At 44.3% G+C, this 23,346-nt stretch overlaps 3 protein-coding genes across 3 annotated transcripts in view; 2 read left to right on the forward strand and 1 right to left on the reverse strand.

Annotated features, from left to right (window-relative positions):
- The window catches only part of map7d2b (MAP7 domain containing 2b), a 19,510-nt gene extending 17,378 nt beyond the window's left edge, over nt 1-2,132 (forward strand). The window contains 2 exon segments of the mRNA XM_076080789.1: nt 861-1,005; nt 1,841-2,132. Coding sequence (XP_075936904.1) covers nt 861-1,005; nt 1,841-2,132 — 437 coding nt within the window.
- Nucleotides 2,133-7,500: 5,368 nt separating this feature from the next.
- Nucleotides 7,501-16,280, forward strand: LOC142937750 (uncharacterized). Its single transcript, XM_076080829.1, has 11 exons — nt 7,501-7,700; nt 8,073-8,115; nt 8,253-8,933; nt 9,278-10,012; nt 12,884-13,053; nt 13,647-13,767; nt 13,992-14,070; nt 14,179-14,300; nt 14,550-14,655; nt 14,732-14,834; nt 15,750-16,280. The coding sequence occupies exons 2-11, from the start codon at nt 8,081-8,083 to the stop codon at nt 15,761-15,763; spliced, it is 2,166 nt and encodes a 721-aa protein (XP_075936944.1). The 5' UTR covers nt 7,501-7,700; nt 8,073-8,080; the 3' UTR covers nt 15,764-16,280.
- A 1,242-nt stretch (nt 16,281-17,522) lies between these two features.
- Nucleotides 17,523-22,791, reverse strand: lipib (lipase, member Ib). Its single transcript, XM_076080713.1, has 10 exons — nt 22,740-22,791; nt 20,334-20,725; nt 19,798-19,906; nt 19,457-19,558; nt 19,249-19,338; nt 19,002-19,169; nt 18,339-18,428; nt 17,970-18,078; nt 17,703-17,876; nt 17,523-17,607 (listed from the first exon to the last, which is right to left on the reverse strand). The coding sequence occupies exons 1-10, from the start codon at nt 22,789-22,791 to the stop codon at nt 17,523-17,525; spliced, it is 1,371 nt and encodes a 456-aa protein (XP_075936828.1).
- Between the last annotated feature and the right edge of the window lie 555 nt (nt 22,792-23,346).

Below are 23,346 nucleotides of genomic sequence, written 5' to 3' on the forward strand. Positions count from 1 at the left end.
AACAAAGGTTCCTTCAGTTTCCACTTTTTTGTTCAGACTAAGAGAAAAGGTTCAAACTTTCTGTTTATGAATGAAACGTTTGACATATAAAATGTTGTTTAAGCGCGCCATCATCTGGATTTACATATAAGATGATATCTTTAAGGTTAAAAGGACTAAAAACTCCCTCCTGGAGACTAACAAGCTCCCTGATATATTGAGTTATTTTGTCTTTATTTATTGTTCTCTTGCTCATTTCAAGACTCATTCAATCCATCTTCACCACGTGTTGTTGTTGTTTTAATTGGATGTGAACTTTTCTTACATAATTAGCATGATTTGTTTTCTCTTTAATGAAAGCGTCTCAGCTGCAGTGTGAGTCAGCAGTGCTACACAGGCGGGAGGACAGCGCCTCCTGGTGCTTTAAAGGAGAGCCACACCGAGCACACAGCAGCAGGAGTAAACTCTCTGAACCCCAAAGAGGCTTCACGCTGCAGCTGCTTGTTATCAGCTCAGAGCTGGAGAGACTCATCAAACCGGACAAATAAATAATCAAGAAATGTCTCAACAACGAAACTGCTGCTTCACTTGTTTTATTGAATCTGTGACAAACAAGCAGCCAGTTACTGACTGCACATAACATCAGAATATATCATTCATCACTTCAACTGTAGTTTTGAGTTTGATTGCTCTTTTATTTTATATATCTCTTATTATTTATCTCTTCTCTATTTGTCCGAACTTGTTTCTGTCCTTCTTTAGGAAGCTTCTCGTGTCAGAGATTCCTGAATCAGGCCTTCTACGTCTCCTCTCTAATAACGTTCCACCGTTTAATCTTCCCAGAGAAGCGTGACTTTTTAAAGGACACTGTGTGTTTGCAGCGTCTGACTTGAGGCCGGAGGCGGCGGTCCCGTCGGAGGAGGACGTCCCGACTCCAGCCGAAGCCCCCATCATCATGCTGGGACCCCTGGAGAATAAGGGCTTTGTGGAGGAGCTGTCTGACGGAGTCCAGTCCATGGACGTCAGGTGAGACGTCTTCGTTTGTCTCTGTTTGTCCCACGTGTCTTCCTAGGTGTCGTCTCCGTCTGCATTGAGGTGACTCCCCACGTACCAATCAGACTTTCTTTATCCAGTCTTGCATTTCATTGTCATCACATGCTGCTCGTCCACTGACTGTAAGAAGTGGACGCAGTCATCGTGACGTCACTCGTTGGTTTGTGGATGTTTTTGAAGCCTCGAGTTCGGTGATTTCGCCGTCGCCATCTTTACGGCTGTCGGCATATTGGGCTTTTTTTGCAACCAGTGAACAGGAAGTGACCATATGTGGACTGAGGAGGAGTAACGTAGAGACACCGTATATGTCTCTGGTAGAGACCTGTCAATCACCGTGTAGCCCCGCCCTAAAGCATCCCCTGCTTTATGGTCTGTTTGACTCTAAATGGACCATAATGTACTAAATGAACATCATGCTGTATTGAAGAAGACTTGAAACTAGAGATTGAGACCATAAACTCATGTTTACAATGTTTACTGAGGTAATAAATCAAGAGAGAAGTAGAGTCATTTTCTCATAGACTTCTATACAACCAGAGGAGTCGCCCCCTGGTGGATACTAGAGAGAATGCAGCTTTAACACATGAAGCTTTGGCTTCACTGCAGAACCGGAGGTTACCGCCTGCTCACCAAACAGACAAAGTTGTGTTTCGGGTTTCTGAGATGAAGGAAGAATTTCTAAAAAAGAATACACAAACATGGAGACAGCTTTCATCCCGATCTCATGTTGCACATCTCTTCATGAAGAAACCTGTGTGTAAAATGAATTAATGAGATATCCTGTCTCTGTCATCATTGTGTCTTGAAGTTCTCCATCTGTCTCCATCAGTCCAGTGTCCAGGGACGAGCAGCCCAGCGCTCATGAGTTTTCCCCGCTCACAGAGGGGACGGAGGGCTGCACCCTGGAGCACCTGATGGACCTGGAGGCCCACGGCCGAGGACAGCAACAGGTCAGCGAGACGCCCGCTTACCCCAAACTGCAGGCCAGCAGCGGGGTCGACGACCTCAACAAGAACCTGCTGATTCAAGCGTACAGCGCCGCCTCTGAATCCTCTCAGCTCATCCACAGCATCGGGCCGAGCAAACTGGACGTCCAGTAGCCAGGTAGAGACCCGCCGCCTCTTATCAACCAGCTGTTTGAAGCTCTTCCAGCACCGGGTTGTTGATCTCAGTGTCTGCAGTAATTCATAAAAGTTGCATTGAACTAAAGTTTTAAATAATATTATCAGATAGAATATTGTGCATGAAGTCACATTTCGCTGAGTCGGACATAAATACACGTCTGTGACGGGTTTTAGTGAGTCATAAATACATCACAGATTAAAAACACAAACAGGTTTGAGCGGGTTTATATTCTCTCTCTCTCTCTCTCTCTCAGGAGCCGGCCGGTTTCTGTCGAAACAGGACGAACAGACCAAGAGGCCGACCGCTTCTCTCTGCAGCAGCAGCAACAATCAACATCTCCACGAGGAACGAACGCCGAACAACTGATCTCACATCTGTATCACCAAAACCTCGCGTAACAGTTAAGCTTCTGGACACATTTTGAGGCGGTGCAAATGGGCAGTTTAGACTCTCACAAACACAGAAATCATGCAAATAATGTGAAGTGTATGTAATGACGTGGTGTATGTGACAGAGAAGGAAGCTGTTGCATGTTGTCAAACCACTGTAAACACTTATACAACTTATGAGGATTAAAGTTCAGCGTCAGATTAAATCTGCACGCATCATTCTGGGGAAGAATACTAAATTCCTTTAGTGTTAATGATCAGCCATCAACCCAACTTATTATTTATATAAGTTATATATATATATTTAATACACTTTACAGTACCTCCCTACATTATGGTCTGGTGTCATTCTGCTGAGGAACAGTCAATATTATTAGTTTTTCTGATATAATTTAGTTGTTGGGCTATAAATTGTTTAATTATGTGCATCAATAGAACTCAATAGAAAACATATTTTTTTGCATCACAAAATTCCCAGACTCCAGACATCCATCTGCTCCTCGTCTCATCTGTTGGTGTTGCCCAGCTGCACTGCCACAAAATATAACTCAAAGGTATCGCCCGCTTTAACCTCTCTCATGCCTGCTTTTTGTAGAACTCTGTAAATAGACCTGACGGGCGGAGGAGTCGGCCTCTGTAGCAGTTTATCTGGAGGGGAGGCAGTAAAAGAAAAAAAACAGACACTGTTGTGTGAATCCCGTGTAGCGTCTCCAGTGAGGAACTATAGTTGAGCTGTTAATGGTCGTAGTCGTGTACTTGAACAGTGTGTGGGAGTCTCTCCCTCTGTGTGTCTGATGGTTCCTGTGTGTTTATTTAAACTCTGATCGGCTCTGCTCCTACGTAACGACAAACCCCTCAGTCTGCTGTAAAGAAACTCACCATCAACGACTATACTATAACCCAGAAACACTTCGCCTGTCGCTTTGGCTTCAGTTTCTTCCTGCTGCTCGTCCTTCGATCGATGGACGATCCACAGCGAGGACGAGATGAACACGTCCTGCGTTTCCACCTGCAGGTGGAGGTACATGTTGACACAGTGTGTTGTGTATTTGTCTGGCACTGACTGTCACCACGCTACAGCTGCAGTTTAATAGTGTGCACTCACAGAAGTCGTGTGTTTCACTGCTCTGAAGACGCTTGTACCCCCCCCCCCCCCACAGCTTAAATATACCTCGCCATTCAGAACAGAGTCTGGTGTTAAACAGCCGTCTCCACCTTTCTCATCACCTCTGAGGCCTTAAACCTCTGTAGCCCCGTCCTCCGTGTGTCACCCAGCATGTGACACTTTAGCTGTTTTAAAAGCCTCTTTTCCACTAAAAAAGACCCTGAAACAAGAACTACAAACACCCCCCCCTTAAGGAAAGTCTGTGTTTGATTCACAGCTGCACCTGTTCAGGTAGATCAGGTCGGATGACCAGCCGGGGGCCACAAAGGCCTCCAGGTGTACCGTGTGGAGGATCAGGGCCAATAGCCAGGCCAGACACTACATTATGGTCTGGGACCAGGTATTCTGGTGCAGAACATTTAATTCCTTTAGTGTCTGTGACCAGCCACCAACCAAACTCTACACATTTCTTTTTCAATGTAATTTATTCCGTTTTTTGGGCTAATAAATTGTCAACAGGATGCGTGAGTCAGCCTTTAAAAATCCCAACAGTCCGACTGTTCAGTGACATCATGTGGTCCGGTGCCATGTACGCCATCCTGGTGACGACTATTAACATTCCTTTAGTGCTTTTAAACTTTCATCTATGTGATTGTTCTGCCTCAGAGCAGTCCAAAAACACTTGAATCAGCCTTAAAGTACAACGCGGAGTATATTTAAACTCTTCTTCATGCCGTTATAAATCAACCTTCCACAGGGACGGGTGCAAAGGAAGCTCTTGTTGTGGAAAAGCGGCTCTGCTGCTGCTCCGAGGTGCCACGTTGAGGGGAAATGCAACGTGTTTTCTCGTCACTGCTGCAACCTTCAGCTCATTGTGTCACGTTCCTTCTCTCGCTGTGTCAGCTCGTTGTTCCTCCAGATTCTGCTGAAGCTCATCGGTCTCCAGGTTCCCCCTTGTACATGAAGTAAAAGATAATAATAAAGGACACAATATTATTTAACTCTGTGACACTGCAGCTTGGTGGAATATATCATAGTAGATGTGGTGCATGGATAACTGCTGAAAAAGAACAATAAACTTCATCAAGCCATTCGTGTCGGTGAGCTGGATGAATAATAAATAATCGTATAAAAATGGCGAACAGACACTTTGGAGTGAGGACATGAAGGGAGACGGTAAAGATTCAAAACTGTATGAGATGTTTGATCTTTGACATTCGTAACGAGGGACGTATGAAATGTAGTGTAGAGCTTAACGCAGCCACTTTTATTTATCATTATATCTCACTGTGTGTCGACTTTATGCTGCACTGAAATTAAAACTGATCTGCAAAAGTTGAATCATTGTTTGTTTTTTTACTTGAGATTCCTGCTCAGATGTATTGATCTGAAGATATTACAACGTTTATCATATTTACATACTATTAGGAACTGAATATTCAGCTGTCAAAATAAAAATGGTTAATAGTTATTGAGGGAGGAAACATGTATGCGTTTGCCACTATGTTATTTGCTCCAGGGTTATCATATGTGTTTATTCATCTATCTGTAGAATGGATGCGTTTACAACCATATTCTTTTGGTTCTGAGTTTATAATCTTTCATTTATACTCTTTGGTATCAAACTCAGTTCATGCCCCTGCAGAGTCATATAGTCACAGACATAGGATTACTCACATGGTTCATGTATTTCAGGAAACAGGATGTCCTTTGTGTATAGGCGCCAGGACCAGACCGTCCGGCGCATCTTGGGTCACTATGACCTTCGGAAGTTTGGCAGGAGCATGAATTAAGAAGAAGGAGGGGGGGGGGGGGGAACTGAGACAAAGCCGGGGAAAGATTTAAAGCTAAAATCCAAGCAGCACATAGGCCCGTACATAGTAGATGCATAGATACTGGACACTGGCCTGCATTCCTGTTGAGAGTTATTATGACGAGGAACAAGGACCACTAGGATCCTCTGACAGGTGTCCCTCATGAGATTGATTAATTAGTGAACCACAGTACATCTCATCGGTCCAGCTGTCCCACACGCCCCGGGGAAACGGGATCCGAAAAACCGTTATGAATCCCTACTGTATTCCTGATGAACGAAATGACTGTTTAGAGGAACATTGAGAGCTGATGAGTAAGAGGGGGGGGGGGGTCATCATGAATGGGGGGTGGCGAAGTTATAAAGTAAGTTACAATTCTTTGTTCTAGTCAGTTGAGTCCGGACAACTCGGTTTGCTTGTATTCTGTGTAATGCACGAGTCAGATAGCAACTAAGTATTAAACCAGCTTTTAGATATTGAGGTTAAATCAACTTCACAGTCCAGGCCACCGATCATCGACAGAGGAAAAAACACAACATTTGGCGAGCCATCAGGGGGGGCTTTGTCTTCTCTCACAGACTGAACGCGCATGAGCTCATCCTGAAGGTAAGTAAAGCAGAGGAACCTTTTCTAAATGTTCTGCACCGCTGGTTTCAGTCTGTGAGCAGGAGGGGTCGCCTGTCCCGGGACGTCCAAACAGAACAGTAAGACTGGAACATTACACATGACTCCCTATTAAGACCCTGTGTAAACCTCTATGAGCCTCTGGTGGTGGAAGGATCGGATAAAGAGGACTTTTGTAAATGTTTGATGAACGGCCCAACTATTATAATCTCTCTTTACTTACGCCCTGACCACCAGCATTAATAATTCTCACACGTAGTCTCAGTCTCCAACTACACATACAGCGTTTATTTACTGAGCAGGTGCCATTCTGACTTCCGTTGATTCAGCATATGATCCGTACCACGCAGATCTACGCGTGTCTCTTATAAATGACATCACTGTTACTGTATTTACTATAAAATGAATAAGTCTCGACATCAAGCGTCAAGGACTTCTATGTGTTAATGCTGTAGCTACCTGTGACTGTCGGGTGCTGGTTTCGGTTATTTTGAAGTCTCGTGGCCATTGTGCAGTTTTGTTTGTCATTAACCCTAGCCCCTAACCCTAACCCTAACCCTAACCCTAACCCTAACCCTAGCACAACACCAGTATGGAACAGCCTGAGTCAAGTCACAGTTAGTGCCTCCTCAGTCAACGCATTCAAGACCAGCCTAGGGAGAGAATGGCAACACCATCAAAGCCAACACCAACACATATTTTCCTACTAATTCGCCGTCCAGTCTCACGTTCTGCATTAACACATCTAACAAACCTTGAGACTCAACTAATGACCTTTACTAAAGGTAAATTAACTTTTATATGTTGTAGCTCAAAACACCTATTTTGTATATATTATTGTTTACGGGATTCCGTAGCCGCTCGGCGTGCTTTACATAATTGAGTAATTATAAATGTTTGGGAACACATCGCTGTTTCAGCCAGGAAAAACTAAAACAGAATTATGACATAAATCAAACATTTTACTCACTATTTCAAGACTATGGGCTTAAATTGATAATGTTTCCTTCCATCATTTACATCCTTTTTCTGGTAGAATCTTACACATCGGATGTGTTATCTGAACACAAGAGCAGTTTGAATAATAATGTTGGCAAATAACCACAACGTTTGTATATTTATGCAAATAATCATAAAAGACTGAGAAATGGGGGTTCATTCTTAGCCAATGGCAGGGCAGCAAATTACCTTTTCAGAGTAATGTGAGTACAGTATTTTGTAATTGATACTGAACAGTTATAACAGAAGAAACTCTCTAAATATATTACTATTAATTCATATTTACACATTTTTCCATTTAATAGCGTGATGTGGTTTTTTTTATGCTCAAATGTGGATTTTCACACCTAATAGTTTTATTCTGAAAAGACCGTGGCGGAAGTGCCGGACCCGTACAGTTTCTCGGCAGTTTGAGGATCGACTACAGCCATTTTCTTGCAGACTTTAATGGGAAAAACACAGCACATTTAGCTTTAACTTTGGGGTTAAATCTGGCAATAAATAGGCTTTTTATTCCGAAAGTACAAACGGTTATATCGTGTGTTATTGCCGTATTTGTCATCGCTTTAGCTAACGTTAGCCGCGGTAGCCTGGCGCGCGACGAGGACGAAGGTAAGACAACTGATTAAGTAATGTTAGCTGCTAGCTAGCTTTAGCGTTAGCAAGCTAAACGTTAGCTTGATGTCCATCTAAACTCAATAGAGCTTGTGGCTAAAGTTAGCTTGTGTGCGTCTGCAAAGTTAGCTGCTAACGGCTAAGTTTGTCAACAAATAAAGAACAATAACTTTAATAGTTTACATTTTAAGTTAGGTTAACATCCATAATTAAGCTTTGGTTGTATTATTATTGCGACCAGAATTAACCCACTCAATCTGCACCCAGCTTAATATTATTTTGTGCAATTAACTGTAAATGTGGATCAGAAAGACAAGCTGTCATGCTCTCAATTGGCAGGTTAAACTAAAAACTCTCCTTTCCTTAAAGGTTGACAAATGTCAAGACCACGGTCCAGATCACCACGTTACAGGTAATTGCATCAACATTATTTCATTTTTATATACGAGTTAAAACGTATTAATTTCTACCTATGTGTACATAAATGAATGACTTGATTTATGTCTTACTGAGGTTGTGACATGACTTTTTCAACGTTTACTCTTTTAGGAGGTTCCCGTGGGAGGAACCAGACTTTGATCCTCACAAAGTCGTTGCAGAACTCGACGGGAATCCGTCGCAGAGGAGCCACCGCTCCCGAGAAGATCCTGAAGAGCACTGGAACTACGTCAGGGAAGACATGCACCCTGAAGCCCCGAGGAGAACCTCTCCTTTCCCAGACGACCGTCACTTTGGGCATCAACGCCATCCGAACCAGGAGGAGTTTTACCGCCAGAGGCCGTCGCCACGTCATAGTGTGACGAGCTTTGATGAAGACCGAAGGCTTTCCCCACTGCATGATGATGGAGGAGGAGGAGGGGGTGGAGGAAGACGCAGAGGAGGGTTTAGAGAGCTCTTCCAGAGATATGAAAACAGGGAGAGGTTCCTTCAGTCGCCTCCGAGGTTGGCGAGGGAAAAATTGCCGCTGACGCCGAGGCCTCACCCGGACCACCAACAGAGAGAGCCGGGGATCAGCTCGAGGAGAGAGGAGCAGGGCCGAGGTCGAGGGAGGTTCAGGGACCTCAGTCCCAGTGGGAGGTCGGAGGACCAAAGAGGGGGAGCAGGTAGGGAAAGAGGAAGGAAGCCTGCACAGGGTCCTTACAGAGACAGACGAAGAGAGGACTCCCATCAGGAGAGGAACCCCACCTTTAAAAGGCAAAGGAGAGAAATGGATGACGCCACTCACCTTGGGTAAATTTTAAGCAAAATGCTTTGCAGCACTGTCGAAAAGGAAACGAAGAATGCAGAGGATTCTCATCTTTCTAATTTTCCCATAGCGAAAAATTGCTCATTGCTTGTCATCACACCTTTTTTCTAACTAGTCGTCTGCATGGCTTAAACTCTTCCTGCTTTCAACTTCTTCTGATTCTTTAGAGAACATCTGCATGTCTTCTGTTGTCGATAAATACCTAAATCAGATATTTGATGTAGACTTGTTGTGTCCAAAGCTAATGAACATTTAAAACCAGATGTGAAGTTGAATAATGAGCATGAATAATTGTTGAACCATGTCACCTCCTCTTATGCTGTCACAGGTACAGGAATGAGGAGGACTTTGGGGTGGACTCACCCAGAGGTAGGTTTGGAGGAGACACTCGGCACTCTGGACCGCTCGTCGTTGAACACGATCACGGCATCGCCGACAGCAAGGAGCCGCCACGGTGGGAACAATTTGACGATCGCAGAGATCTCGACCCCGACTTTGATCGTCAGAGGAGTCCCCGTCAGGTGAGCTCGTCTCAGGAGCGTTTCAGGACGCCGGACAGCAGGTTGGATGATCGGGAAGATGCAAGAGGACGCCAAGATAACTGGAGGGACCCCAACTATCATGAAACTAGGAGGAACCCCGCGCCGCAAGAGAGACCGAACCCCGTGAGATACGGTAATCGAGAGGGTCCCGTGAACCACCGGGGGAACGGTGGGTCTCAGCCAGCGAGAGGGCAGTTCAGCCGCGGTCAGGGTGGAAGAACCGGACCGCCCAGGACTCAACCACGCGTTCAGCCGTCCTCACAAGGATACCAAGATCTTCCTCACGAAGAGCAAAGACCGGGGTACCGACCCTTCAGGGGAGACGTTAACGAGGACCCCGTCGACGCGGAGCCCGACTGGCCGGAGGAAGAGCGGCACCTGCAGAGGAACATCCTGGACCCTAAAATGCCCCGGCAGAGGCAGCGAGGGTGGAGCGATCAGAAACCCAACAACATGGCCGTCGTAACGGAGGAAACGCTAACCATCAAAGTCGACATGAGCCGACCCGTAAACAATAACAGGTAGAGTGTTAAACAAAAAAATCTAATTCTGAAGGGTGAGAGGGGAAAGTTCACACTTCTTTTTAAGTTCACTGAAAGCTGCTGACGGAAGAAGAAAGAAATCACAGGACGCAACGTTCATCTTCATTGAGCTGCATTGTGTTTGTACCTCTGCTGTAAAGGTGATCCCTCGTGGTACAAACTTTTTATTGGCTGCTTTTGCGTCAGGATGCCTCGCAGAAGTTTTCTCCAAAGGAGAAGTCTCCCTCACAGGAAACCTGGTGTTTTTACAGCAGGCAGAGACGCTTTACTGCCGTCGATGTCGAAGCCTCCGGAAGAAATCAAACCCCGGTTGAAGTAAACATCACTGAAGAGATGTCAGATGTCTTTGGGAACGTGACCGTGTTACATACGAGGTGGCATCACCTGCAAATCCTTTTATGATTCCACATTAACACGAGGATATAAGAGGCATTCACTCACATCTTTATGCTGATGAACTGATGAGACGCACAAAGCAACAGACAGAAGAGCACCTCCAACAGCAGAAGACTGGATTTTAAAGATGAATGATGGCTGACAGAAAAGCATCGTAACGTCTGCGTTCTCCTCAACGGTGCTCTGTGTTTTGGCTTTTTTAATCCAAATCTCAGCGAGCTGGAAGGCAGACGGAGAAGACGACATACGAGAGGTTGACCGGTCAGGATTCAGCCCCACGCCGACCACAGAAGAAGCAAGACTCTAACATCGCGCTGGTGTGCGTGAGGAGGAGTTCGCTGCAGAAACGGACCAGTTCCTGCATCTAGAAGATCGTATTGAGAAGACCTGAACCGGGCTTTGGTTCTCTGTCACTCGTGAAGAGACGCACCCGGCACAAAGAGAAGGATGTCTGAAGGCATGTTGCTGTCTGTCATCACTCAAGTGAAGTCCAGAGTTGTTGGACTGAACATGGAAGGAGGACATCATTAACCTCCTGATTGACGCGACACGTGTGGCCTCAGGTTGAGCGGATTTGCACAGTTGGCATTTATGATGATTCTCTGAATCATTTCTTCAGCTGCATTTTGGTCAAACTGTTGACAGAAGTCAAAGATTTGAATGTGTGGAAGGATTAAGAAACATCCCTCAGCACACCAGAGGAAGGAATTGTCAAAGGAAGAAAAGCCCTGCGATGAAGGGGGGGGGTGTTTTAACGACATAACTCAGGATATGTGACGGGAAGATGAGAGCGTCTTTGAGCTTTACGGGAGCTGCTGGTCCACATGTTTGGAACTAAAGAGAAGCTGCAGACAGCGAGAGGAAGTGAAGACCAACAACACCAGCTATGGTCAGAAACATGTTCTGCCAGGTTCTCCCACCCTGTGGATGAGCTGGGAGTGTTTGTGGCTTTAAGAAGAGCAACCGCCTTCATTGTCCAGATAGAGTGTTTATTAAACTTGTCTCTGGAGGATTCACAGTGTGAGTGCTGAGATGCATCCAAGTTCAGACGAACATGAACAGCTGAGGAGACTTCAGGAACTCAGAGGAACCAAAGGAAGACAAGAAATCACTTACAGCAAGAAAAGGAACTGAACATCAGCTCCTCGTCAGAGTGGCTGATGAAGAAGACGAGCTTTGCCATCAACAACATCACTGACTTCAGGATTCATTCTCATTGTGAAGAAGAAGTTGAAGCCGTGAACGTGAACATGAACGCTGTTAAATAGGAGAAACTGAAACATCATCAACGCTGTTGCAAATTTACAGCCACGAACATCGTCATGATGATGAACGGATTGCAGCCTCATCGCTGTGCCATCGAAAGGAGAAATCAAAGCCATGAGATTAAATATCAGTGCTGGTTAAAGCCTTGAAACAAAAACAGCATCAATGCTGAAGAACTGGAGCGGCGCCGGAGCTGTAACGACAAACGAAATCGAAGAACGATGTGGATGAAGGAGAAACCGCAGCATCAGCAGAAATCAAAGCCATAAACATTATCAACAAATCTGGAAAAGAAGAAGAAGAAACACAAACGTCAGTGCTGTTGAGAAGAGAAAAGGAAGCTGGAACGAGGGAGGAATGAAAATGTCTTCAGTTAAAAGCAGAAATGGACCAGAAGAGTCTCCACAAGTAAACGGAGGATCAATCAAACCGAGAGGCAGAGATCACCGATCGACATCAGACAAGATGGCCGAAGGAAAGGTCGTACGAGATGATGAACTGAGACCAATGAGTCCGACACATTAACGGATCAAACTAGAGAAGAAGTGTGAACTTTCACCCGACGTTTATCTCACCTGTCTGAAAGAGAGGAGCCATCTTTTTATTTCTCCTCCGGCTTCCACTTGAAGCTTTTTGCCCGATTGATACTGAACGTGTGCAACACGGCTCAAGTTTACCTAGTTAGGACATTTCAGAACAGACAGTTGAGCAAAGTGGCTGTAGAGTGTTGAACAACACCTCCGGGATGAGCAACGTGTTTATTTCCTTTAAGTCTCTAGATTTATAAACTCAGTCGTGTTCATGTAGCTTTAGTTATTTTAGACATTATCAGTTGTGGATCTCTGTGAAAGGTAAGTTCGTCAGGTAAGGTAAAGACGTTTATTTGTCTTTATTTACCCAGATGTGATGTGAAGTATTATGGCTAAAGTATAGAACATTAATATTCTGTCTGTCAGGACTTTAAGCTACTTGTCTTCTGGCCGCAGTAATCGGAGCCACAGAGACTTTTCTAAGAAGTAAATGAGTCACAGAGGGAGTTAGCCAGTCCTTTAAACCTGTAACATGACTTTAAAACGCTGCAGCGTCTTCCTCCTGTTGAACCTGAACATGAGCTAACGTCCTGTGTTGATGTGAACCAGTGTGAGCTGTGATGGTTTCATTCCTCCTCCTCCTCCTCCTCCCCTGCAGCTCGCTGTGTTACTCCTCAGACCGGCAGCTCTCTCTAGACCTGGTCAACGTGGGCCGCCAGCGTCTGGACTTCCTGCCCATGCTGGAGCACTCCGGGACTTACCGGGAGTCCGCCGCGCACACCGGGGCCTTCGCCCAGGAAATCATCATGCTGGTGCACCACGTCAAAGGTCAGCTGCCAGTGTGTCTGTGGTTCTTCAGTCATTCGTTTTGTATTTAAGTTGTCATTTTAAAACCAACATGAGAGGAAAGATCTGAGGTTCTATGTGAGCGTGATGTTTATAGCTATAAGTCTGGGATTCTGTCAGTGTCTAGGCCAGCAGAGAAGGCCTATATGATATATATGATATATATATATATATATATCTATATCTATATCTATAGATATAGATATAGATATAGATGTATATAGATATCTATATATATATATATATATATATCTATATATATATATATATATATATATAGATATCTATATATATATATATATATAGATATCTATATCTATATATATATATATATATATAGATATATATATATATATATAGATATATATATATATCTATATATATATATATATATATATATATATATATATAGTCTAATATTTATAACGTTAGGAGGTCACGTAATAAGGAAGCGTCTCTAAACTCTTGACAGAATCAGATTTAGTCTTCTTTGTAATCTGTGAAGAGAGACTCCAGTTACTCTGATGTGAAACTACAACTCCTGATATTAAAGTGTTTCCTGTTTGTGTCTGCAGAGCAGTATTTCAGAGACGACGGGGTCTCTCTCAGCGAGCGATTCTCAACTCCACAAACCGGCGGCTACTCTGAGGACGAGTCTGAGGAGCTGACGCTGGACGAGAGGTTCAGCTCCAACCGGTACGTCTCTGTTCTCTGTTCCTCTTTAACTCTGAACAAAAGTAAAGAACAATATCAACGACAACTCTAGCTTAGATAAAGACTCTCTGTGAATCTGCCTTTTGAGCAAACCTTTAAGTTTTTATTTAGTCATCTTTGTACCTTTAACTACTGTGTCAAGTTAGTAGTTTCTAAATGTTTAAACCTCTTGCTTTAAGTTGTGTAAATACTTTGTTCTTCTGCAGAGGCTTCAGTTTAAATATAAACTCGCTGCTCGATGATGACGACGACGAGCCTCTGTTCTCCAGACTGGGAGTCTTGCAGGTAAAGAAAGAGCTCCATCTTTAATACTCTGCATCCTACAATCACCAGACCGTTGATGATACTTTGATGAATTAAGAATAAATGTACGTTCTTGATGCGTGTTGACAGCCAGTTCGAGGCCCGGGCGACCTGAGGCACGACCTGGAGAGGAGGAGACAGGAGAGGCTGGAGGGGGTTAAAGTCACCATATCAGGGAGCAGCATGTCACAGCGCCCCCCGGGGCCCAGCAGGTGACATTACGCTCACTGTCGTCAGTTATCAGGCCTAACGTTGTGCTAATAGAGCGCTGCAGGGAGGAGTCCAGCAGGAAGTTAGCGACTTTAGCACAAAATATCAATGAATCACTTTATTTTGTCCCCAAACTGTTGATTGTTTACGCTGCAGTGAAGCAGAAACGCTCACAAACAAAAGAAGTAAAACAGACCCGTCGAGCGTTTCCTCTAAATGTAATGTGTACTTTGTGCTGATGTCTCCGTCAGTGAGCCGGGGTTCGAGTACAGCGACCAGGACGAGATGTCTCAGACGGAGGACGAAGGCTTCTCCAGCTGGTCAGAGGAGCAGAGCCGGAGACGAGAAGGACTCGCGGTGAGCCTTTAGAGAGAGTCACGTGATCCGTCTGATGGGGATCACGTGACTCTAACCTTTCTGTCTCCGTCTTCAGGGACCAAGGAGAGGAGCTCCCTACGCCGCCCAACGCAGGAACACTCGGCCCGTCAACCCGATCAGACCGATGAGGCGGCCGAACAACCACAACAACCCCGAAGGTAACGAGACTCTGAGAACTAACGCAGACCGAGGTTTCTCTGGAAGCCCGTTCCCACCAATCCGCTCATTATTATGACTTTCTGTCTCATCATTTAAACTTCTCATGGGGATATGTTCATCATGAAGTCTAACTTTTCATCTTTTCAGCGGGAATGTGTTTCCATACTTGGAGATTAAATATCTATAATCAACAGAAAGGCACCAGTTACTGTTATTTGAGGACTATAATAGACGACATACTCGATCATTTTACAACGTTTCTTTCATGGAATATTTAAATTCATTGTATGTTTACAATAAAACAACAATAAAGTTGAATCTGAATCTAATCTAAAACAATTTACATTTTTCCAAAACTGCTCAAAGTTTAACTGAACTGATGTTCTATCTTCATGTCTTCTTCACTCGCGCTGAAGTTTAAGTTTGTTGCTTAAATCAAGAGATCGGATCGATGAGTGCGACACCGTCGATCGGTCGGCACATCTTGGTATGTTTATATTATTTTTAAACGGGTCAAATTAATTTAAACAATAAAGATTTACTTGGAATTAGGTCCCAGAATAATCACAAAGATAAATAAATAAAATATAATAATTAAAATAAATTAAAATAAAATATATAAAATAAATTAATACATTAAATTTAATCATGTCGGTTAAACTCTTCATGCTCCTCCTGACTGTTGACTTCACACGTGACTCTTTAAAGGAGAGTTCCCCCGTCGCTCAGCTTCTAATCACACCTGAGCTCCAAATCCCGTCTTCTCTCTTTCTCCGTTCACACCGGCTCAAATCCTCTTCTGTTGTTTCTGCCCGACAACCGTGACCCGGATCTCTCTGACCTCCTCTGTCTCTGTCTCTCTCTGTCTCTCTCTGTCTCTCTCTCTCTCTCTCCTCTATCTCTACCATTCGTAGGTCCTAACTGGTGATTGGACACTGGGACGGTATCCCCGATCGGCTGCTGCTGGTTTTCTCTTTTTAAAACAAGCAGCCAATTAAAAAGAGCTCGTCTTCGTCTCGAGGCCGAGTTGTGTCGCAGTCGTCTCAAACTGTGAAGAAGAAGAAGAGCAGCACCTGTTCTGACGTCCATCTTTGTTTACTTCTGTCTCTCACATTGATGTCTCTATCTTCTCATTTCACGCTTTGTCTCTATAGATGTTTGGTCTTTATTTTTTATTTTTTTTTAATCAGTCGTTTATCAGGATAAATGTTGGTTTGAAACATCCACAGATTCATCAGCAGAGATCTCGCAGAAGCGGAAATGAAGTTGATAAAATACAAATAAAAATGATTGTTTATTCATTTAGTCCTGCAGTCAGGTGACCAACACATCCAGTGACGGTTTATCTGCTTATTGAAGTTCTGTTGTCTTGATTTTTGTTGTATCACTTCTGTTGGTGACACACGACAGTGTTGCTGAATAAATAAAACATTTTGTCATTTCGATTTTGTCTTGAGTCTCAATGAGTCCTATTTGTTGGTTAGTGACCGGGTCATTTTTAACATATAATTATAGATTATCCAGCAATGAAACTGTTAAATTAACTCTTTTTAAATTTGTTTTGCACAAATACTGAGAAATGTGTTTTTTCTCCAGAGAAATGTTTTCACTGGGCTCAGCGATGAGCTTTAAAGCACAAGATATGATGAATATGTAAAAATGTAAAAATACATGTTTTTCTCAAATGAACATTTATTTCAAACCGCGGGTGAAAATACATCATAAAAAAGACAACAGTTCAGGTTTCAAACACATTTTTTCTTGAGTTCTACATGTTTGTTCTGGCTGCTCAGTCGTTAACAGTTACAACATTTACTGACTCGAGTCCCTAAAACACTTTCCAACAGATGAACATTCTTGAAGTAAAAACCTGCTGGTTATTCATCCCCAAATAAACAAACTACAAACACTTCCTCAGCGACTTGTTTCAGAATAAAGGCTCACAATTTACATAAATACGGTTCTGAAGTAAAACAGCTCATGACTGGTTTAATGTTTCTCTGTTGGACAAACATGATAACATGATAACATGATGATGATGATGATGATAGCAGCGTCACTGGCACACGTCGAAGGCACACGGAGGTAAGAAGCTGTGTTCATACTCATCTCTGTAACTTCACTGAGACGGATCAATAACAGGAAATTGAATGCTTTCACATTCTTTTTGTTGGACGATCGCCGACATCACAAATGTCTTTTAGAATCCAGAGCGAGAGCTGATTATTAAAAACATTTTCACATTGTGTCATTTTAAAGTAAACTAACAGTTTCAACCTCACAGGGTCTTAATCTAGGTGGAATAGTTCATATGTTTTATTATTTTTTAATTAAAGATAAAGTTTTTTTTTTCCAATAAAACAAAATTACTTGTCTAGACCTGATCCCTGAGGTCTCTCCGGCTGCAGCCTTCTCCTTCATCTTGTTGCTGTTTCCTCACAGAATCCCATCGGCACCAGCAGAGAGACGGTGACGAGCACCAGAGGGTTCAGTTCTTTTCCAACAGCTCCAGTCGGGTTCATCCTCCGGTCCGGGAGGCTGCAGCTCCTCCTGTGTCCGGGCCCCTGCAGGAGACCCTGTAGCACCCAGAGAGGACTCTGGGGTTCCGGGTGAGTTCAGATGTGTTTCCATGAGAGGAAGAAGAAGAAGTAGAAGAAGAAGAGGAAGAAGAGAGACTGGTCGGGGAGTCAGAGGTGGGTGTTGCAGGGCAGAGGTCGAAACGCCACCTCCATGTTCTCCTCCATGATGATGTCATAACGGCACATTCGAGGCCTGACAGAGAAGAAGAAGAACAATTAGTTCTGAAATGTGTGAAACCTAATAAAATAAAACCTAATTTAGGGAACAGGTCTGGGTTCAGCACCGACCTCTCGGGACGCTCCAGCGGAGTGAAGCGTATCCGCAGCAGTCTGATTTTGTACCGCGGGCCGATCACGTTGCCGGTGTTGATGCGCATGGAGATCTTCTGGACCTGCTGCAGGTCCTCATCGAACTGGGCCAGCAGCCTGGTGGAGGTGTACTGCTCGAACCGGAGATGCTTACTGGGAGAAACAAAGAGGAGGAGGACATCTTTTAGTTTTATTTACTGTCTGTGTGACGTGTGAACTCGCGTGGATTTAAGCTGACGGACTCACTGGTCTATTCGGACCTCGGTGAAGTTTCTGCCGTTGTGCAGCCGGATGTAGACGACCCCCCAGCGGAGGTACTGGTTCCAGGTCACCATGTCCACTCTGTAGTTCAGCTCTGCCACACACACACACACACACACACACACACACACACACACACACACACACACACACACACACACACCTTCATTGTAGGTAGAAGCAGAAATCTAAGAGGAAAATACTCAAAATAAAGTACCTCACATGTGTACTTAAGTACAGTACTTGAGGTCACATGTACTCTCTTCTACTACAGTACTATAGTACAGTACTATACTGTAGTACTACAGTGTACTACTATACTGTAGTACTACAGTATGATGTGTGTTGACTCACTCCTGTAGGGCAGCGTTGCTGTGGTGCTGAAGAAGACTTTGGTTTGTCCCAGTTGCAGAAGAGTCTCCCTCCACTGACTCACATCATAACCTGCAGGTGAGACACACACACACACACACACACACACACACACACACACACACACACGAGCAGATGCCAAGCTTGTGTTTGTAACAGGTCTACTTTTATAAATATTATTATTATTTATAAATATACATGCATAGTATACAAAAACAAGTAAAGATTTAAAAAAAAGGATCTGTGGGCAAGTTTAGTAAATGCCAATAATAATAATAATAACAACAATAATAACAATAATAATAATAATAATAATAACAATAATAATAACAACAATAATAACAATAACTTTATTTATGTAGCACCTTTAAAAAGAGAGTTTACAAAGTGCTTTGACAAACAAAGCAAAGCAATAAAACAAGAGAAATAAAACAATAGATGAAACATGAAAACCAATCAATATGATAAGAACAAACTAATAAATAAATTAGATAAATAAATAAATGAATGAATAAACGAACGAACGAACAAACAAACAAACTGGTTGTAATGGAGTTCTCCTCCTCTGTGTTTTGTCTCTAACAGTCTGATAACTAAACCGTGACACATCTACTTCCCCCACAGTTTCTACGTGTGTCCACCTACCGAGCACGGGGCAGGACGCCGGTTTGAAGGTCTCGCACTGCAGGCAGCGGCCCTCCAGGAAGTCGCTGTAGGACGAGCAGGGGTAACCCGTGAGGCTGCAGGTCCGGTTCAGGGAGCACAGGAACAGGAACACCGAGCGCTGGTGGTCACACACGAAATAAGATTTACCTGTGGGAGACAAAGCACCACAGTGAGCAGGTGACGAGTCATTCAGTGTGTGTGTGTGTGTGTGTGTGTGTGTGTTGACCTGCAAAGATGGTTTTGGGACACCCTGGCTGGTCGGCTCCACCGTTGGCGTAGAAGTCAATGTGACCGTGAGTTCCTTGCAGCCCAAATGCTGCAAATACAAACAAACGAAGCTTCCGTGAGCAGAACGTGTGTTGATGTTCCACATCTCAAACCTGTGTCGAGTCAAACAGCAGACTGAAGGCAGAAGGTGGTGAAGCTGAACTCACAGTTCATGTCGGTGTGAAGCACGTCCACAAACATGGCGTCTGACGGGTCCAGCCTCTCCTCCGGTGTGGCGCTGGTGAACATCGGCCCCGCCGGGTCCAGACCTGGAGGGGACGAGGACGGAGGGTTTAAACATGTTACACGTCTGAGTGACAGAATCTGCAATAACGTTAATTCCACCGCCGCAAATGAGTGAAAATGAAACCATTTATATGTGACATGTTTTATTCACAGTCTTCTAGCTGTAGTTTCTGTTTTCACCATTTATCAGTGGTTTTAAGTCTCGTCTCTTCTGTGCTTCCCCCTCACACCCTCGGAGCGGTTACCTTCTCCGTTTAGTTACCTGTGATCCGTCCGATCTTCCCCTTCAGGTTCGCTCCCACAAATCCAGCCAGGTGAGCTCCCAGACTGACGCCGATGAGGTGCACCGAGCTCAGAGAGGCTCCTTCCTCCTGCAGACACACGACGCAGAAGGAGTCACCTTCAAGGTAGACATCTTGTTTTATTTGTCTAAAGGGGGCCAGGACCCCAGGCTGGGAACCACTGCCCTAAAGAACCCTGAAAGCTTTGAGTCAAGAGGTTGAATACACAAAAACAAAGTATTCTGCTTGTTTTAGGAACACGTTTTGTTTACATAGTTCTTTAAAGCTGCATTCATTGCTTGTTTTGGCCTCTTGGGAGCAGAAGAACAACCCGACAAACACTGAAACTAACATATTTTCACTTAATACATTTGTTAAAGTTTCACATCCAGCTGTTACAGAGCAGCATGGTGATTCATTAGCAGTCCTGGTGTCCTTGGTCTCCACCACCTCCATTTAGCTGCTAAATGCTCAAAAGAAACCAAACCAGGAGCTAAAAGAGGCCGCAGAGCCTCACCTGCATGGTGACGATGAAGCCGGTCAGGTTGTAAGCCGCCTCCCTGGTGTAGCTGACGGCGATGAAGTAGTTGAGGTTGGCCGCCCCCTTGTTCCAGTCCACCACGATCACGTTCATGTCCTGCTGCTCGGCCAGCAGGTGGACCAGGTGGTCTATCCAGATGGGGGGCGCCCCGGTGGGCCGGTAGCCGTGGATGACGAAGGCGGTGGGGCGGGACAGGTTGAAGAGCGGCTGGGAGGACGGGCGGTGGTGGTCGAGCTCGCGGCCGCAGTCCAGGTTGGAGCGGGTGTAGAGCAGCAGCCGGACGTACAGGCTGGTTCCCATGAAGCAGTGCGACAGGTTCAGGTCCGTGAAGTTGTCACAGGACTCGGCCTCGCCGGTCTCCTCCTGACCTGGACGCACGAATAAGACTTTTAGGGTCAGAACGAGAGCTGAGGGACGACGTTAGAGCTGCTCCACGTGCAGATGATTCACACGTCTGCAGGAAACTCACGACTTTAACTCAAAACCCTCAAAGATGAGAAACGATAAAATGTGTGAGCTGCAGACACGTGATGCACCGAGTCAAATAGATATCTAATAGATATGTTTTCCTCGTCTGACCCAGTTAACTTCTCCTCACTCTTCATCCTCTTCTCAGGTTCAGAGCTCCATGCCGTCTGACTGGAAGATGCTGCTGGGATCAGTTCTTCGTCTGGTTAGTGACGTTTGGAGCTCTTTAGCTCTATGATGGGCGGATTAAACCAGCTAACACAGAGCCTCTCTAGCCTATTTAAAGTGTCTTTAGCCGGCAAACTCTGAACTCCAGCTGAGGACGGGTTGCTGGTTGTTTCCTCTCCAATTAATCCCGACTGACCGGTGTACATTTAGTGACGTTTTATCCTTCCTGGCAGACATCTGTAAGTTTATTTTTAAACTTCTGAAGATATGATGGTATAAACTACAGGAACCAGGATGGAAAGACGATAATTTGTAGTTTTAAAAGGAAGAAAACTTCTATGACGAGCTCCTCGCACAAAACATTAACAACTGCATTAGAAAATATCTGTTTCTTTCTTATAAAAAGTTGAAGGTACATAAAGGCTAACTACGACCCCCATGGTGCATTGCAGCAACAAACATCCACTCTACAAGCTTTAGACAACAAGGAGCCGGCTGTTCGTGTCCCGCGTGAGACAGAAAGTCACCGTTGACTCGTTGTTCTTCACGTCTTTAGCTTAAACAACGTAACAAACATAGTCGTGTTCAAACAAACCGTGATGTTTTCTACTAAACCTGACGAAGTAGTTTTTTGAGTTTTATTTCATTAAATAGTTTAAACTGTTTAAACGTGCAGGAGATAATACGCTGTAACCGAGAGTAAAGTAAAGACGCTAGTTGACACAAATTGGCTGCAAATTGAGACGGAAATACGTGACGAGAAACTTGTTTCATGACAGAACTTTAAAGCTTGTTGATTGGATGTTTGTTGCTGCAATGCACCATGGGGGTCGTAGTTAGCCTCGCATCTGAAGCTTTTTTATGTAACTTCAACTTTTTATAAGAAAGACATTTTTAATGCAGTTCTTAATCTCTTGTGCAGCTCGTAGAGGAGCTCGTCGTAGAAGTTTTCTTCCTTTTAAAACTACAAATTATCGTCTTTCCATCCTGCTTTCTGTACGGTTTGTACTAACAAGATATAAAGTGTTAATTAGTGACTTTTAAAGGTGCTGGTAGGCTGAAGTTTGTACCTTTTAGTTTAGCCAAGCTAGCTGTTTCCCCCTGCTTCCAGTCTTTATGCTAAGCTAAGCTAATCGCCTGCGTCTTCTCATCTTTACTCTCAGGTATTCCCCAAAACATCTAAAAGGTGTGACACCGGGGTTAGCTAACCTCGCAGTGTTGTCGCTGGCGATCCCCGCTCTGCAATTAGCACACACACACACACACACACACACACACACACACACACACACACACACACACACACAGGAGTGTAGGATCAGGCTGCTATAAAAGAAACGCCTCATCCCCTCAGCGCCCGCCCCACCCTGAACACCAGAGGGTGGAAATGGCCCCAGTCCAGCCCCACACACACACATTAGTACACTATGAATAGCTGAAGACCATGTGTGTGTGTGTGTGTGTGAGAGTGTGTGTGAGTGTGTGTGTGTGTGTGTGTCCTGGTGTATATTTACTTTCATACCACCAGACTTAAACATCACAGTGGAGCAGATGGAGGGGTTGACTTTAAATAATCTGTTCCTTCCTGAGCTGTTTCTGTCTGCAGTCACTTTATTTTTGTCTGCTACTTTATTTTATCTCAGTTTCTCATCAATCAATCACTCACTAATCAATCAATCAATCAATCAATCTCTCCTCAAACATTCTCTCTGATGAATAAAACAGAACAGTCGGTGCTTTTCTTACCTTTGCAGAGCGCGAGGAGACCCAGCAGACCCAGCAGACTGCGGGGAAGCATCCTTCCTACGACCAAACAGACGAAGAGGTGAGGACGCAGAGAGAGAAGGAGCTCTGAATGAAGGGGGGAGCGACTGGAGGAGGGAGGGATCGTTGTGAGAGGGAGGGAGGACCGATCGGTTTCTAGAAGGATGGAGAGGGAGTGAGGGAGTGAGGGAGGGAGTGAGGGAAGGAAGGAGGGAGGGAGTGAGGGAAGGAAGGAGGGAGGGAGTGAGTGGACATTTAACAAAAGATTTAAAAGAAAAGGAGCGTAAAGATAGTGATGGAAAGTTCAAACGAGAGGAGGAGGGTTTATAGAGGAGATACAAAAATGGAGAAATCATTTCATACTTTTATATAAAGTGTGAGCTGTTGAGCGCAAAATATCTTTTTTTTAAAGAACATGAAAGAAAACATGTTCAAGTATCTTTGAAGACGTTCAACTCGCTCAAAACTCAGATTTATCTGACGACAAAAAACTAAAACAACATAAAAACTAAATACAATGCACACCGATTACATATCACAGAGGGAACACGAGGATTTCAATTCAATATTTAATTAACATTTTTTTCTT

This window comes from Anarhichas minor, unplaced genomic scaffold, assembly GCF_050575085.1.
Source record: "Anarhichas minor isolate MPS153535 unplaced genomic scaffold, ASM5057508v1 ptg000074l, whole genome shotgun sequence".
NCBI classification, from domain to species: Eukaryota; Metazoa; Chordata; class Actinopteri; order Perciformes; family Anarhichadidae; genus Anarhichas; species Anarhichas minor.